General features: G+C 52.8%; 1 protein-coding gene across 5 annotated transcripts in view; it reads left to right on the top strand.

Annotated features, from left to right (window-relative positions):
- Positions 1-17998, top strand: part of LOC122366404 (dynein axonemal heavy chain 12-like) — a 126038-nt gene that overhangs the window by 48555 nt on the left and 59485 nt on the right. For all 5 annotated transcript variants that reach the window (XM_043338634.1, XM_043338633.1, XM_043338635.1 and 2 more), the window contains 6 exons: positions 8214-8336; positions 8625-8763; positions 9346-9609; positions 13907-14040; positions 15104-15287; positions 16216-16325. In XM_043338634.1, the coding sequence (XP_043194569.1) occupies positions 8214-8336; positions 8625-8763; positions 9346-9609; positions 13907-14040; positions 15104-15287; positions 16216-16325 (954 nt within the window). The remainder of the gene's footprint in view (positions 1-8213; positions 8337-8624; positions 8764-9345; positions 9610-13906; positions 14041-15103; positions 15288-16215; positions 16326-17998) is intronic.

Below are 17998 nucleotides of genomic sequence, written 5' to 3'. Positions count from 1 at the left end.
TTCCTAGCCCCCCAGCGCTGTGAGCATGGCCTCCTGTGCTTGGATGGAGGGGAGTTTGGGAACGGCGAGGAGCTTGGCCACCCTAATCCCCCCCCCCATCACCAGGACCTAGAATCGGTCGACGCTCCTTCTCTCGCGGTTCAGCCGGAGTCGTATCAGAAGTTCCGTGCCGCAGTTGATAACAGGTTCACGTGTTCTTCACATATTACGGTTGGGCAGTTTGGCCCGGTCGAGGCCAGTTCACTGTTGGGGAAGTCCACTCGCCCGCATGCGCTTGGGAGTGTGAGTCGACGTTTCTCTCTCATGGTCGCCATCGTCAAAGACGTTCCCTCCGTGTGCGCGCCGCAACGGCCGGGTAAGTCTGTTGCTGGCACTGGCACTATGTAGAGTCGGAAGAAGCGCCCACGGAAGAACATCCCGAAAGCACAATAAACCAGTGCAGCTCAATGCCCACTCTCGCCTCTGCTTTCCCCCGCCGGCGATAGGCTGACTCCAACTTCTTCACATTCTCTTTGACAGAAAAGGAGCATGTCTCAAGAACCGATAGAACTGTGGGGCTCGTCCTCCCTTTGGAACAGGAGAGACCATTCACTCCTCACACTTATAAGAGGATATGACCTCCACTGTGAGAAGGCACCGGTCGCAGGCCAAAAACAGGCCTGACATGGGTAAAACAGCCCAGATCAGACCTGTCTTGGCCTGACCTGGACTGGCTACGATCGACCGGAAGTGATGGGATAAGCAATTGTTATACAAATAAAGGTCAAAATACGTCGGATATGACGCTTAATGACCACATATGTCATTCCAAATAGGTTTAAAGTAGTTTCCAAAAAGTTGATTTTTTCCCCAAAACTGCCAACTTTGACCTCAATTCGCGACCCCTAAATATCAATATTTTTCAAAATCATTTTGCACACATTATTTTTTACGGGAATGGAACCAGAAAACTACCCGCACGCCTAAAAATCGGATAACATAGAATTCACCCTATTGCTAAGTGCCACCCTAATATATATATATATATATATATATATATATATATATATATATATATATATATATATATATATATATATATATATATATATATATATATATATATATATATATATATATATATATATATATATATATATATATATATATATATATATATATATATATATATATATATATATATATATATATATATATATATATATACAGGGATGTTCACGAAAAACTGACACATTTTAAAACGACTTTGTGAGCATGTGAGAGCTCACGGAGACTTGACTTGCATGCCATTCGAAAGCCTGTTGAAAAAAGTTTTGTATCTGCATAGCTCCTTTAGTTAGCATCACATGAGCTTCCAAATAAATAAGAAAGCGTTAAAATGGGGAAATTTGACTTGGCGACAAAACTTAACGGAAAAACAATGAAGCTCTCGCGGCTGCCATCTGCCACCACGACTGAACCAGTCTACGAATTCGTCTAAAATTTGACATATTAATGTTTCGATGGATTATGTTTTATACTATTGGCATATTGTGGGCAAATTCCTAAGGAATGCCAAAATTGGCAGGCTTGGAAGTGCTGATGTCAGAAACCATGGCCGCATGCTGGCAGTCACTGTAGAGTGGTACCGTGCCATCTTTTAACAGCTTCTGTTAGCTACTGTAGCGGAAATGGGTCGACGTCTACACCATTTGGTGGTTCTGGCACGTCAGGGCCACCCTACGTACAGTAACGGCGATCATCGGTCTCACACGAGAACAGGGGGGAGGGGGCACTTGTCTCGCGCATCACCTCTCACCCATAGCCGGCCATTTCGCTTTACCTCAACTCCGTGGACTATTCCTGTGGGGTCACGTGAGTGACATGATCTGTAGCAGCGGCCCAAAGGACATCAAACCTCCCGACGAGTGCAGTGAGAGGTGTTGCAATTCTCCAGGCACGTGCCCAAAAACGGGGAATAATTTCCTGTTTCGGGCTGAGTCGTGCACTGCTCCAAAAACTCGTCATCTGCAAAATACGCTGTAACTTCTTAGAAACGAAAATGACATGATCCCAAAATATGTCAATACAAACTTAGAAGTCCACTCTATTTGCCCATAGCATGATCACCGTTCTGAGGGCAAGTGTTTTCTCGTAATTCGGAAATAAAATGTGTCAGTTTTTCGTGAACATCCCTGTATATATATATATATATATATATATTTGGTGCCACCCGACATCGTCTCCTCGGACACAAGCGGCGACGTGGACGTACCCGAAGGTTTCTCAGTATGATTGAGGCAGAACTTTCAAGAAAAAGTTTTCAATGGCCGTTTTCACGACGGAACTTTCGCAGAGGAACTTATTTGATACCTAAAAAGTACCTACCCTTAGAGGCCTTAACATCCCTCAAACTGAAATATTTTATGTTCAAAATAATTTTACAAGTCTAAATCCGGGCATTTTTTGCCCTCAAATCACTTATTTATTTACAAACACAGCAATTTTTGGTTCTAGTAGCCCACCTTTCGACTATGAGGTATTAAATCAGCGTGGCAACTTGCTCCCTCTTTGCTCCCTCGGGTATCTAATTCCGGAATTCTTAAAAACAAGGAAAGTATATATCGAGTTCTCTTTTATACCTATTCAGTTATGTTTTAATGGTGCTTAAAATATGACAAATTTTTTAATTACATTTCATATAAGAAAACACGCAAAACAATGAAACAAAAATAACTACGGCAGATAATTACCTTCAGGTATCTAATTCCGACCAATCAGCACCTCAGTACGATATGACGTCATACAAGAATGGTGGTGAAGGCCGTTTGCAGTCCCGGCCGGTAGGTCACGTGACCGCCGGGCGCCTCGGGTCACGCGGCGGTCGGGAGTCGGACGCGGGGCGTGGTCGCGGGCGGACGCGCGGGGCATCATGCTTTGCTTTGCTTGCTTTGTCAACTTCATATAACTTACTATCGCATTCGTGTGAAAGCCAAACACTGCTCAGTGCCTTTAGAAATTGAGTTTTGGAAAGCTCAAGTCCCTATAGCTCCTCAGGTCGGCAACAGTTGAAGCCTCATCTGAACCCATGTGAAAAAACGAGGGTAAGGAACCTTGTGTTGCTTTTTCTTTTACCGTCATAATTATCTCAAACCATCACAATTTTGAGTTGCCACATTGTCTGCTTCACTACATTCGTGTAAAACTTGGGTGAAGGCTGGTGGCTCAAAGAAAGGTGAAGATATTTCTTTAAGTGCCTAATCCGTGAAATTGAAATATCCCGGCTTTACAAATCTACACTTTTCATTTTCTCCACGATACATTTTTTAAAATTGTTTAAATTTTATCTACATTTGTTAAAATCGGGGCTTTGGTTTTGTGTAAACTAGATCATAAAGTTTACTATAGTTTTGTGTAACCTGATGGCTGAAGAAAATAGTAATTTTGCTAAAATGATGTGCGGAAATTTGTTGCTTTCCAAATCAAATTACTCATACCTATATTTCATTCAAAATTAGGAGGCATTATTACTGTTTTTTTCTTGTAACATGAACTGAGTTTGGGTACGGTGCTCCGGAAACGTTGTGGAACTTTAAGCTAGCTAGAGCAGTTTCCATAAAAATTGTTTAGATAGTTGACATGGCTTGTTGACAACTTTTTGCTGTTTCTAAAAAAGTGAAAACAATATTTTCCTGCATTAAGCACACAAGGCATGTTATTCTCATAAGCTATCGAATGTGTGTGTGTGTTTTTTAAGCTGTTTTTTTTTTAAGCTTTTAAGCTGTAACTTCAGTTACTTCACTTTAGAACATATTGCCCAGAATGCGTCACTGATCATGAGCTGGTATATCATATCATATGTAGCAAATACATAAATGAGAATAGTGTGTCATGAATTTTTGTGCATGCTTCTGGATCATCTGTAATTACATCAAAGGCTCGGCTCAAGAGTGTCCTACCGACCAGCTTATGCCCAACCCTTTCTGTCCGCAGAACGTCGCCTGCGACTCCCGCACGCCGTTTGCCCCGGCCGTCCGTACTGGTCTTCGCGCTGCGAGCCGCGCTGGAGTTCGCGGCGGCGTCGTGGAGCTCCCATCGGGACGGCGTGTGATGCCCGCGTCGAGCTTATAAGCCGTGAGCTTCGATTGGCGGCTCACGCGGTCACCAGCTGTATGTACAGCCTCAGCCCCGACGACCCCGCTAATGGCCGAGACCGGCATACCCCCGGCATGGGTCCGCTGTCCGGCGCAGCGCTGGCCGCCCGCATGCTATGCTACTTTTGGCTGTATCGCTGCCCAGCGGGAGCGCGCTCCACGCTGCGGAAGAGGTACACGTTACGACCCGACTGAGGACTGCAACCGGATGGTGACACGTCGGCCTCTGCGCCCTGGCCGGGGCAGGCGTGACCGACGTCACAGTGGAGGAACGCCCAAACAAGACCAGCCCACCGTCGGAGCAGCATGGAAATATCATGTTCTGCCTGGACGTCGGACCCGGCGGCCGCAGTGCGCCTGCACACGTGCGGAGAGGGGCGCTGGAGGCTACTCTGGAACTTCTGCCATTCCGCGGCGCGACTGCTGGCAAAACGGCGGCGATTGAGGCGGTTGGGAACAGCTGCAGCAATGGTGATGGCGGTGATGGCGACATGGCGGTTTGGGACTTCATCTCAGCGCGGCCGCCGCCCAGGCGCCGCTGCGCCCGGCTGCTCAGCCACCTACCGGATGGCGGGGTGGCCCTTACGGCCCTCACGCCCGTTCGGTCTGCGGCCACGTTGTGGGGTGGCGGTCGCAGGGTTAGCGGCGTTGGACTTCGTCCTTTATCCAGACTGCACCGTACCATCTGAACGGATGGATCTGCCTAGAAAGATGACATCCAAGGCGGCTATGAGGCGATCACAAAGCTTCACCAAGAGCTTCTCCTTCATGGGGCCGGCCGGCCGTTAAGTCGCAACACCGGCTGCCGAGTGCCAACAGCTGCGTGCGCTGGCGCCGACGCGTTGTGGGCCGCGCTGCTGACGCCCAAGCTGCGATATCAACCATCTATGAATAAGTGGCAGCGGTGGCGGCTTGTCAGTTGTTAACGTGCCTTAACAGACGTTGCGAATAGCCCGCGTTGGAATCGCATGGTTGGGAACACAAAGCAAGTAAAAATGGGCTTCCTTGATGAACCTACTTTTTAACCCGCGCACCGACGGGGGTCTGCGCCAACTTAGTACCGACGGGGGGGGGGGCGGATGACCGCCCCCCCCTGAGATCTCGAGAACGAAGCAAGATAGCGACAAGCGGTAAACGGCATCGGATACGCACGGTCAAGATCTACAATTTTTACTAAGGTCATTTTCAGGTCAGGTCAAAGATGACGTCACAGGGGTCGAAAAAGTCAAAATGGCGGCGCTAGATATGGAGAGAGTTTTTCTCGAATAACTTTCGAATTAGTCAAGATAGGAACAAACTAAGGGCATCATCGTGATCCTCTCGTCAATCCGCATCGAATGATATATATGTTGACCTCGAAAGGTCAAGGTCAAAGGTTGACCTCAGGTCACGTGACCTCGAGGTCATCATGTATATCATTCGATGCGTCTTGACGAGCTGAACACAATGAGACCATCCACGCGTCTGTATCTTGTTCCTGTACGGAGTTATTGGCCAAAAACCTTTGGTGACCTTTGATGACGTCACATGACCTCACAGCTGCCCAACAGCAAAACAGACCTCAAGGTAGTGAAGGTTGATCGTATATGAAGTCATGCATGGTATATGGGGCCATTCCGACCCGTTTTAGTGGTGAAAACAGGGAGTTGATTTTTCCCCCATTGACTTATAATGGGGAGGTCGCGAAATTGACCTGACCTTAGGTCACCGATATCAAAATTCCGAGATATACAAATTGTAGCTACTAATGACCTAATAACATCCTGCGACTTTCAAAGGCCTCCGACATCTACTGTAGCTCTGGCACGGTGACAAAGTTGCAAAAAAGTGACTTGAGGTTGGGTCATTCAAAGTGACCTGGTGACCTGACCTTGAAAGGTAGGAGGTTCAAACTTGCACACCATGTGTAAAATTGATAAGGGAATAGTCATACCAAATTTCGCGGCGCTAAGCGCCGCGGTTTTCCCGCTATTCGCGAAAAACCTCAGGGGGGGGGGGGGGCGGATATCCGCCCCCCCCCGTCGGTGCGCGGGTTAAGCATTGTAGCCTTTGTAATTTTGGATGTTTTGCTGTAGATATTATTTTCTACATATATACACCTTTTTGCACTCAAAATAGGCATCTTTTCATTCAATTTCGGCGAATTGCATTCAATTTTAGCGATCTCTCATTTGCTTTGAATAGAGAGATCGCTAAAATTGAATGCAATTCGCCGAAATTGAATGAAAAGATGCCTATTTTGAGTGCAAAAAGGTGTACTATATAGGCACTCACGTGCTTTAAATCGCGCAATGCAATTGAACCATGGTAAAGACAATGATAAATGAACTGAGAGCTGACATGCCCCATGCTTTGTGTGTGTATGTGTGTGTGTGTTTTTTTTTTTTTTTTTGGCGAGTCGATAAAAGTGGTTTTGGACACTGGATGAGTTTTTAGGGGTGTGGTGAGGGGGGATGTAATTCCACAGACCTTCTGTCAGATTCACTAATGCAGTAGGTCTGTGCGGTGTTTAGTTATCGGAGCATTCTTTGAAAGTCGTGAATAGGGCCACCGAGTACCTAAAGCCGTGATATTCCCCCACAAAAAAACTTCTTTTAAATAACCGGGGATAGGTACATGAGCAGAGTAAATGCTATTACGAACGCCTATCACAATGCTGAGCGAATAGGAAAATCCATAGATGGAGAATTGTGCCGCGTTACGGGTGCTCGGGCGCAGCCAATCCACCGTTACCCCAGCGGTGACCTTGACCCGCATCGTCTGTTTCGGCTCCAAAGCCAAACCGGCGTGAAATTGGGAGCGTTCGAGCACTCATGGTCCAGCGCAATTCTCCACCTAAATCCATTCCTGATACACATTTGCTTGCTCATAGTCATGTAACCCCGGTAAATTCACCCAACTTTCATATTGGTCGCTCCATAGACAGATGGCCACAGAGATCAACTTAAAAGGCCACTGTTGAATTCATTTAGTGGAGATCATTAAAGAGCCGTGACAGGCCACAAGTCGCGTGACATCATACGTGTAACGACCAATGACGTCGGCCTGCAAAACCCAATGGAAGCGGCTAGCAGCGTGCAATAAAACAGGGCGCTGCTTTCTAAATGTCTGTCGTGCGCCATAAATGAATATATTCTTTGTAGCCTGGCAACTCAGTATCTTTTTTTAACTATTGTACTAGTATTTAATAATTTCATAATTTTATAATTGTGCTTACGCTTTATGTTGATATTAGTGATAAATCCTTAGAAAAAGTAAATCGATGTGATATTTAATAGAAAAATAGCAAACTAACGCACCATTCATTCGAAAGCTGGGGAACCTACTAAAAAGAACTACTAAAATTCCTGAGGAACTAAAGGATCAAATGGGGATTAAATAGATGCCTGCTATTCCGTCGTGAAAACGGCCAATGTGGACTAAAAGCATAAATGGGACGTTTTAGAGGGTCTAGTCTAATCAATGAACGTTTATAGGACGACGCTTCTGAGACGTTGCTTGTTTCGAAGGAATGAATACATGCATGTCCCAAGCTCTTGGTGAAGACTGTATGCCAGATGCAGTCAGCTTATCTGCTCGCTTCATGGTCAGCTTTTTGCTCTTCTTGTGCTTCGACTGCAACCGGGCGATATTTTGAACGATGCACATTTGTTTTGACAGTTAACTCATGAATTTCAACCGAGTCTGCATGACACTCACGGTGCAAAGTGCAAACCTCTCCGCGTCGTGGGAGCCTGCCTGTTTCCTGTTCCAGCCGCGCCGGCCCTCCTGTACGGCGGGACAGTCTGCTCTCAGGGGCCCAGCCCGGCTAGGTGGCTGGCTGCTGCGCCGCGCGGGTCTGCCTACCACACAGGGGCCCAGTCGGCGGCCAGGCGGCAGCGTCCCCCCCCCCCCCGTCCCTCCTCCGGTGTCCGCCGGCCCGACTCAGATCCTGTTTCGATGGATCAGTTTGAGACAGTCGGTTTCCGTCGGTGGACGTGTGAGCCCGATGGTCCCTCGCCGTAAGTGGAAGTGCGCGGCTGTGGGCGGCTGTGAACTCGCCTGTGTATGATCTGCTGACCGCTGTTGGTGTGTCGGCAGGATCGGTGACACGTTCGAGGAGATCGAGCGGACGGCCCACCAGCCGCCGGCCGACACGGCCGCCATGATCCGACTGGCCGAGTACATGACCAACGCCATGGGCGTCACCCTGCCGCACCTCAGGTGGGTGGCGGGCGCCGCGGCGCGGCACGGCGGCGGAGGGCGCCGCCCGGCCCGGGGGAGCGACTGACACCGGCCGGGAGGGGGGGGGGGGGAACTAAGTGTTGTGAGAGTGGGATGGTGCTGGCTCCTCGTATTTACCAAGTAAGATATAGAGCTTTGTTGTCGGGATTGTCTCACTGGACCCTCCATGGCTGCTCGGCCGACTCGGGTCGCTGCTGGGGTCTGGTCGCCGGCACCGGTTGCCGGGTGGTCGGTGCGACTGAACGCTGTACGCGCGGGCTACCGCAGGGAGAAGGTGAAGGAGAGCGTCACGCGAATGCTGTACCTGCTCGACTGTGTCGAGTTCACCGCCGACGACATCGAGGTCAACACCGCCACCGCTCTCTGGGTGGACAAAATCAAACCCACCTTCGACTACAGCGCAGAGGTGAGCCTTCCAGTGCTAATCCAGAGAGGGCGCGGCCTGTCGGTGGCCGGTGTAGTAAAATGGGGAGTGAATGGGCTGCTCAGTACGGGAGGGCGGTGCTGTCTCTATGCCGTGGAGAACTGAAGGGAACTATCCTTGAGCCATATTTGAGCTCATTAAGGCAGATGATCTTACCGCATTATTCCTTTTTTATCACCCTATTTTATTGTTTCATTTTTTCGTAGATGTTAAAGTTTAAACGGTAGCCCAACAATGTGTATGTAGCATTATCAGTCACATATGATACAACACATGGACACATTTAATCGGTCATCCTTTTGGCGTAACCCTTTAAAGTTTGTATTGGATCGATAAAGTGGTGTTAGACCGGCCTATTCTGCGAGGCATGTATGCTACACTGTATCTCTGTATGATACACTGTATCTCTGCACGCCCACCAGCAGCTACCACTCCTCTGGCCCGCCCTCCCGCCGTTCATCGGGACGGAGCTCCGTGTCACGCCCCGCTCCCGCTCCCCGCCCTCCCGCCGTTCACCGGGACGGAGCTCCGTGTCACCTCCCGCTCCCCGCCCGTCCCACCCAGGTCATCGAGCAGTGCAAACAGAAGTTCGAGGACGCGCTCACCGAGCGCACCGAGGCGCTCGTCTCGGATATTGAGAAACTGAAGAACCGCGTCCGCGAGCTGGACGACCTGGGAGACGTCAACAACATGGCCGTCTACGTGTCCGACATGCGCGCGCTGCGCCGCAAACTGACCGAGCTCGAGGGGGTCACCGAGTGGATCAATGAGCAGGAGGCGCTCTTCAAGTTCCCCATCTCCACCTACCCGGAGATACACCAGCTGCAGGTCAGTACCTACGAGATACACCAGCTACAGGTCAGTACGAGATACACCAGCTACAGGTCAGTGTATGTACCCAGGGACAGATGAGCTGCAGGTCAGTGTACCCGGAGATACACCAGCTGCAGGTCGGTACCGTTACCCCCACACGCTGCCGACTGGGTGAGGATAGGGCGGGGGACCGCCGGCGGGCTGACTCGGACCGGCTGAAAGTGTGTACGTCAGTGACTCAGGATGTTGCGCCACCAGACGGGGCCCTCCCCGCCGTCTGGTGCTCGACCCAGTCACTGGGTGTCGTTAGTGCGGTGACGGGCGCTCGTGACGCTCGTCTTCCGACGCGCCCCTAATGATATACGTGCGCCGTCGGTAAGCGCTAGCTGACGGCAAGTTTACACAGTTGTGGGCGGGCGGTCTCCTCGACGATGATGTCTGTTGTACGGCGAACGTGCTCCCTTCTCCAGACGCTTCCAAGCTCCCATTTGATACGACGAAAGACTTTTTTACGACACAGCCGACAGTTTGACCAGCAGTTTACACGGCCGGTGGCGGGACGTTTACACTGTTCGCTCGGAAGGCCTTCCCGAGACCTGAAGGTGCACGCGATCGGACGGAGCTCTTAATTGGCTGTTGACGTCCTGCCGCCCGGGCCACCGACCTCGCCGAGTACTGCTCCCACCCAGCACCAAAACACGACGGCGACACGCTGCCGTGGTGCTGTGAGGGGCCCGGGCGCCGACGGGGCTGCAGAAACTGGCAGGGTCGCTCCCAGCACTGCCCGCAGGGCAGACAGGCTCCGTCTGTCCGACTCAGACGGACGAGGTGGTGGCGTGCCCAGATGACTCTTGTGTCTCGTGGTCATTGTCCTATTAGTATGATCTGCCCTGTGATATATTTTTGCGTTTGCTCCGTGATTAGAGCCGCCGTGTCGTGTCACGGAGTTGCCGCGGCGGTGCTCTGTCCACGGCGCCAGGCTGGCTCGGTGGGACCGGCCGGTGTGGCCCGGAGCTCCGCCGCGGCTGCCCCCGGCCCCCGCCGCGCCGGTGTGGCCCGGAGCTCCGCCGCGGCTGCTCCCGGCGCCGCGCCGGTGCGGCGCCTGTTGCGTCCGCCGCCGTGGACCGGCTGCGATGATCGACCGCCGGCTAATGGCCTGTCCGAAATGGCCTCTGTCGCGCCACTCGACGTGACCGCTTAATTGACGGGCCGGCTCCGGGTCGCCGGGTCGGTGTGGGAGTCCCGTCCCGGCCGCCGCCGGCTGGGGTCGCCCGGTCGGTATATCCGAGTCTGTCGCCACCGCACTGACCTCTCCCTCCGAGGGCGGGTCGGTATAGAAGTCTCTATCTCGGCCGCCCCGCCCCGACCTCTAACCGCCGAGGGCGGGTCGGCCGCCGGCCGCCAGTCAAGATCCGGCCGGCGCCATGTCGTCAGAGGGCCATTCCGGCCGATGATTGTCCAGCGCCCGGGCCGGACAGGCGGCTGTCTCCGAGCTGAGTCCCCGGTCCGTCACGGGCTCCCGACTGTACGGTCAGAGGTGCACGGCGCACTCGGATTCATCGAGCGGGAAGGCGCCCGGCATCTGCGACCCAGACCCGAAAATGCGCCTTTAAACGGCAGGACTGGGCTCGTAATTACCTGATCAGGGTTAATCCGGCAGACGTCTGTGGGCGATGATCGGCATTCATCGGCGATATACAAAGACCTGGCTTAATCAGGAGTCTCTCGTTATCGTTATTGATTCGTATTTGATTTTTCCCCTACGTGGCACCAATGGTTGCCTTGTCACTGTTGTCGGACCTCAAGGCGCGTAGCGACGGAGAGCCTTGATTGTTGCATTTGTTAGTAGTTGCAAATAAGTTGATTCAAACACTTTAAGCTAAGTTTTGGCGTAATTTATTCAGTCATTGCATAATATAGTTGTTGCAAGCGAAGCACTAAAGACCAGGGCTGAGGAGTCGATGGATTTTTGGCGCTCCGCCGACTCCGACTCCGACTCCGACTTTCAAAAACTAACTCCGACTCCGACTCCGACTTTCAAAAACTAACTCCGACTCCGACTCCGGGCAGAATTATTGACTCCGACCCGACCGACCCCAACTCCGATTCCGACTCCGCAGACCTGGGATGGCTGCAGAGTCGATGGATTTTCGGTGACTGACTCCGGCTCCGGTTTCCAAAATTGACTCCGACTCCGACTCCGGTCACAACTGTCGACTCCGACCAACCCCGACTCTGCAGCCCTGCTAAAGACAACTGATTTCGCAAGCGGAACTTACCGAGACAGTTCTTCGTATGCCTAAAATGTTTTTGAATTCATGACTGAAGGAGTATCGCTTGTCGATCGCTTGGGCGGTTGCCGAAGTGCAAGGCTGTGGAACTAATCGGGCCTTACTGGACTGGGCCTCTCATACTGAACCCAATCGGTCGCCGCGACTGCTTGCTCATCACCACCTCATGTCTTTTACATGATTGGCACAGTTGAAACGGCAGCTGACTGGGATCAATGATTATTGAGCTCCTATACTGATACGGCTCATTTGGCTCCCACTTTCTATCATCGAACTGACGATAATGTCACACCAGATGGTACAGCGGTTGTATGCCTAGTGACACGGCTACACGCCGACTAAATGTTGATGCCTTGCACACGAGGCGTGCTCCATAAACTCTTGTTTGAGCTCGCTGCCTTCGAGCCATCGTAGTTGCAATGGGGCCGTAAAATACGACCGAAAACATATGACGATGACGTCAGACGTTTACGTCATGTGACCGCGCCGTCTGATGATGTGAGACACGGAGAGGGAGATTCCGAAGCTACCGGCCGCCCACGGAGCGGTGTGCTTCCCGGCCGATCGTCTCCGCCGTATTGGTGCTCACAATACGGTGACCTGTTGGACTGCCGCCGGCCGGCTGGACACGGCGCCATCCATCGAGTGGTGGGTGGCAGGGCTGGCGGAGGAGCAGCGATCGACCGGCCGGCCGCCGCGCTGCTGGGCACACACCGGCCGCCGTATCAGGTGTTGGCGCTGACTGGGTGAGGTCTGATGAGGTCTCCCGGGACCGACGCGCCGCCACCGGTCATACGGGCCGGCCGACAGACCCTGCGCCTCATCACAGCTCTGCCGGCAGACGACTGCCGTGGAGGTAATGGCGTACACACTGGGCACGCTCATGATGAGAAGCGGGGATGTGGCTTATTTCACATAGTCATGTAGCTACATTTTTGAACATTTTAACTTGTGTATGCCATATGTTGATTTCTTTGAAGTTATGACGTATGGCTTTATTTTCCATTTTACTAATCAATTCATTCATTCATTCATGCATGCAAATATTCATTCATTCATTTATTCATTCATTCACTCATTCATTCATGCAATCGTTCATTTATGCGCTCATTCATTCATTCATTCATTCATTCATTCATTCATTCATTCATTCATTCATTCATTCATTCATTCATTTGTTCGTTCGTTCGTTCATTCATGCATACACTCATGCATTCATTACATACCGGTGTTTTTTATAAGCGGACCTTGCATCTAAGCATGTTGATAGGCTGAGTATGCTCGGATTTTACCCGAGTCGCAGGACAGCTATGCACTGAGGTCGGTGATGTAATCCCGCACAGAGTCACTGATACGGCGCCGGTGTGACGGTGTTGACGCGGCTCGGTGGTCGGTCCGGCACGTAGCCACCTGGCGTGACTGGGCGCCGGAGCTCGCCGCCGGCGCCGGAGCCTCTCCATCCGCCGCTGCGGTGTCGGTGGATAACGCCGCCGGGGGCTCCGGGGGCTGCAGGCTGACGTCGGGCGCGCGTCTGGGGCGCCCGCGGCCGGCATCGCAGCCGCCACCAGCGCCGGGGGGTGGACACTAGACAGATGTGGACCATTCCCAATTGTGGTGTGCAATGTGCAATGTGGATGTCCTGGTTTGGTGCGCGGGCCGCGACGGGCTCAGAGCGTCTCATGGAGTGGCATGGGGGGGGGGGAGGCGACGCAATAGGCCGATGAGGCAGCACCAGGTCGGAAAGTACCCATGTGGAGCCTGGAGCTCAGTGGGTTTCGTCTCGGTTCGGCTAAGATTTTATGCATTACGAGTTTCGATCGGTGGATGGCCTCTGAAGCTGATGGACCCTCAAGTCCGGCTGCCCTAAAATCACGTTGGTGGACTACGAACTTTGGTGGGTGGCTTGTGAGCTCATTTATATGTTGATTGTTGATGGTACCCGCAGTTGCTAAATCGAATGATTTGTTTTACGAATGTCGCAGAGCTGACCTGACCGGCCGTGACCGCCGTCTACTCCCCAGGCGTCGATCGAGCCGTTCGCCAACCTGTTCGCGCTAACGCTGCGCTGGCAGAAGACGCTGAAAAAGTGGCTGGACGGCGCGTTCCTCGAGCTGGACGGCGAGAGCGTGGAGGCCGACACGGAGGAGTTCTCCAGGTAATCACAGCTCTGCAGGTACTTACAGAGTTCTCCAGGTACTTACAGAGCTCTCCAGGTAATCACAAAGCTCCCCAGGTACTAACAGAGTTCTACAGGTACTTACAGAGCTCTACAGGTACGTACAGAGCTCTACAGGTACTCACAGAGGTCTACAGGTACTAACATAGTCGACACGGAGGAGTTCTCCAGGTACTTACAGAGCTCTACAGGTACTCACAGAGCTCTACAGGTACTTATACGAGTAGAGCTCTCCAGGTACTCACAGAGCTATACAGGTACTCACAGAGCTCTACAGGTACTTACAGAGTCGACACAGAGGAGTTCTTCAGGTACTTGCTGAGCCTGGAGTCCATCTACCAATTTGGCTGAATTTGAGCAGTGGACACAACTGTGCGCTGGCGGTATACTCTGGGATCCCATGTACATACATTTTTTTATTTAAGCTTTATTTATTTGTGTTATGTCTAATGCATATTTTTATCATTGGTTCATCAAGTCTTTTTCCTTTGGCTTTAAGTTGTCAATAAGACCCATGCAGATGAGCCCTAGCACATAGTCGTAGCTGATTGCCGTTCATGGAGGAGCCGCTATCGCTGCCTGCCAACCCGTCATCCGGGCAGAGCTGGCTACTGCAGCCGGAGTCTACGGTGCACCTATATCAGGCCGCGCACCGTCGATCGCTGCACGGCCCGCTGAGCTTATATCGCAGGATGGGATGGCTACGACCAACCGGGTCGAGTCATCCTAGCGAGTATGTATGCGTTATAATTAAAGTCATGGATGATATTGAGCCGATGTTAGTGAGGGTCGCACCACGTCGGTGAGAACTGGTGATACTGTTGCAATGTTGCATGAGCCGGCAGCTCCGCCCCGCTGACGGACCGGCAGGGGCTGACTGACGGACTGAATGTCTGCTGGCTGGCCGTCCGCTGTCTGCTGGCTGGCCGTCCGCCGGCAGGCACTGACTGACTGCCTGACTGTGACTGAGTGGCAGGCACTGAGTCACTGATTGTCCGCTGACCGATTGTGTGACTGTGACTGTCTGACTGACTGCCGTCAGGGACATGTACAAGCTGCAGAAGGTGATCAAGTCGCGGTTCAAGCAGCAGATCATCGACCAGTCGTCGGGCCGCGGCCGCGAGGAGGGCCGGCCGCGCATCAACGTCGACGACCCCAACCCGGACAACCTGCCCGGGCCGCTGCGCATCTGCTGCAAGACCATCGAGCAGATCGACGCCTTCAAGGTTGGTACATGCCTGCCGCTGCGGCACCGCCAGCCAGGCGGCGGGCTTATCATGGTGATTAGGGCAGGTCTTGTGCTTAGTTTGCTGGCGAATAGACACATTTATTGCTGTCGAGCTTTTCACATTGTGTGACATTCATTTAACATTGATGACAGAAAAGTATTACCGCGTATTGGTGTGTTTGTTCAGCGCGGTGGGTGTTTCTTTCATCTAGTCGCTTCATTTAGCTCGCCAACGAAGTGAGTCGCCCTGCGGCGGCTCATCGTTTATCGCTTCCCTAGAACGACCCAGAGCCACAAAGGAACTGCTGGTCGGCGGCTGCTCCAGTAAAGCGCCGCGTTTGGCCGCTGCCAGGGTCGGTTTGTTTGGGACAAAGGGCCGCCGGCGCCGATAGGCGGGCGGCTGTCGTGTTTTGTCCATTACTGTCCGGTGTCGGGAGTGCCGCGGGTGGCGCCGAGGTGTGTGATGTAGCGAGCTGTCGGCGTTTGTTTGTGGCGCGGCCGTCCGCTCAGGTTACTGTGACGGGCGCGGGGCGGCCGGCGGCGGCACCGGCCGACACCGCTCCGCCCCGGCGCGCGGGTCTGAGGAGCAGCGTGTTCCGCCCGCCACAGCTGCCGCCTGTCGCCTCGGAGGACTGGCGGTGTGCTGCCGCCCATAACGATTGGATCATACAACTGTCTAGTTAACTGGTTGCAGAATGCGACCTCCCGCTGGTGACTGGTTCAAACACACCGCTCGGTGCCCGGTGCCGCTCAGGTGCTCTGTAACCTCCCGCCGGTGCTGGTGCTTTGCACCATACCCTCTGGTGACTGCCCTTCGGTAACATACCGCTGGTGACTGGTGCCGTCCGTTCACAGACGCACCTGCCGCTGGTGTTGGTGCTCTGTAACACACCCGCTGGTGACTGGTGCCGTCCGTCCGTTCACAGACGCACCTGCCGCTGGTGTTGGTGCTCTGTAACCCGGGGATGCGGGACCGACACTGGGCCGAGATGTCCAGTATCGCCGAGCGGGACATCACCCCCGACTCGGGCACCACGTGAGTAGTCACGAACACACCAGCTACCGGACGGGTGAGCCCACGGCGGAGCGGGGCCACGGGAGGGGACTGAGCGGACATCACCCCCGACTCGGGCACCACGTGAGTAGTCACTGATTATATACACTGACCGGAGCCCACGGCGGAGCGGGGCCACGGGAGGGGACATCACCCCCGACTCGGGCACCACGTGAGTAGTCACTGATTATATACAGTATACACTGACCGGAGCCCACGGCGGAGCGGGGCCACGGGAGGGGACATCACCCCCGACTCGGGCACCACGTGAGTAGTCACTGATTATATATGTTACAGACCGTATGAAAACCCAGTCCGTTTGCAAACGGCCTGGCCCAGTCAGGCCGTTTGAAAACGGCCTGAAAAAGCCGGCCGTTTGCAAACCGCCTGAAATATCAGGCCGTATGAAAACGGCCTAGGCAGTTTGAAACGGCCTAGACAGTTTGAAAACGGCCTAGTCAGTTTTCAAACGGTCTGGCGAAGTACAACAGCCTCTGAAGATTGGACTTAATGGATCCAGGTTGGTCGATGATCAGGTTGCATCCATGTGAATGCTTGCGCATTCCATGCCGAATGACTCGTCTACATACGTCGAACATTTTCTTACTGTGCTGATGCTCGGCCCGGCCGTTTTTCGACAATATTACTAATTATACAAGTTCACGGTCCGCCTGGTACGGCCATCCAGTTGATGGAGCCTGCTGAAGCCACTAGTAACTACTGGTGAGGTCTGGTGAAACGTATCACTACAAGACTCACCGATTATTTTGCGGCATAAAACGCCGGAGCGCGCAATGGACATCAGAGTTCATATCAGTGGCGCGGGAACCGGGGGGGGGGGGGGAGGGCTAGCGGGGGCTGAGCCCCTCCAACTTTTCGGCTGGGGGGGGGGGGGCTCGTAATGTATTTGAGCCCCCCCCCCTCCCAGCTGGAGGAATCGAAATCGGAAATCTACCAACATAATTTCATAGATTCATACATAGGCGCGGGAACCGGGGGAGGGGGCAGTGAGGGAAGCTTGCTCCCACAGCTCTGGGGCCGTGGGGGCGGTGCCCCACAACTTTTCATGAGGTTAGGAACCGTTGGGGCAGCTTGTCCTCCCCTAATTAGGGGTTGTGGGTCACAAAGGAAGAAAGCATGTAAGTGAAAAATCCACCTCTTTCACTGGCTGGGCAACTGATTTGGCAGATTAAAACCTTTATTCCAGGCTGCCAAAACGGTAGTTTCTTCACTCAGCTGAGACGGAATACCTGACTTTTTTGCAAATATTTTCGTTTTTTTTACAAAAATAAGTGGCCTAAAACCGGTGAGAAAACTAGATTTGGGGGATACCCTAGGTTGATCTCAATTATGGTTCAGCCCCCCCCCCCCCCAGTCTGGAAGAAGTTCCCGTGCCACTGGTTCACATTAGAGTCCTCACCGCGCCCGGTCGACCGCCGGCGGCTGGCCGGTGGCGTACGCCGGCAATACACTGGTCAAGACATGGTCAAGACAATGGTCAAGACAATGTACTTGACCATTGCGGTGGAAGGCGAAACTTTGAAGTCCGGGGGAAGCCCGGGTCGACCGGGCGCTATACGGGCCGGGTCTCAGTTCTGCTAATCTCTTCCTGACCAGGCCTGCATTCGTCATCGGGAACATCAGGGAGAATTTTC

Source organism: Amphibalanus amphitrite, unplaced genomic scaffold (genome assembly GCF_019059575.1).
Source record: "Amphibalanus amphitrite isolate SeventyFive unplaced genomic scaffold, NRLGWU_Aamphi_draft 000804F_arrow, whole genome shotgun sequence".
In the NCBI taxonomy this organism is placed as follows: Eukaryota; Metazoa; Arthropoda; class Thecostraca; order Balanomorpha; family Balanidae; genus Amphibalanus; species Amphibalanus amphitrite.
This window is presented reverse-complemented; position numbering and strand designations above follow the sequence as displayed.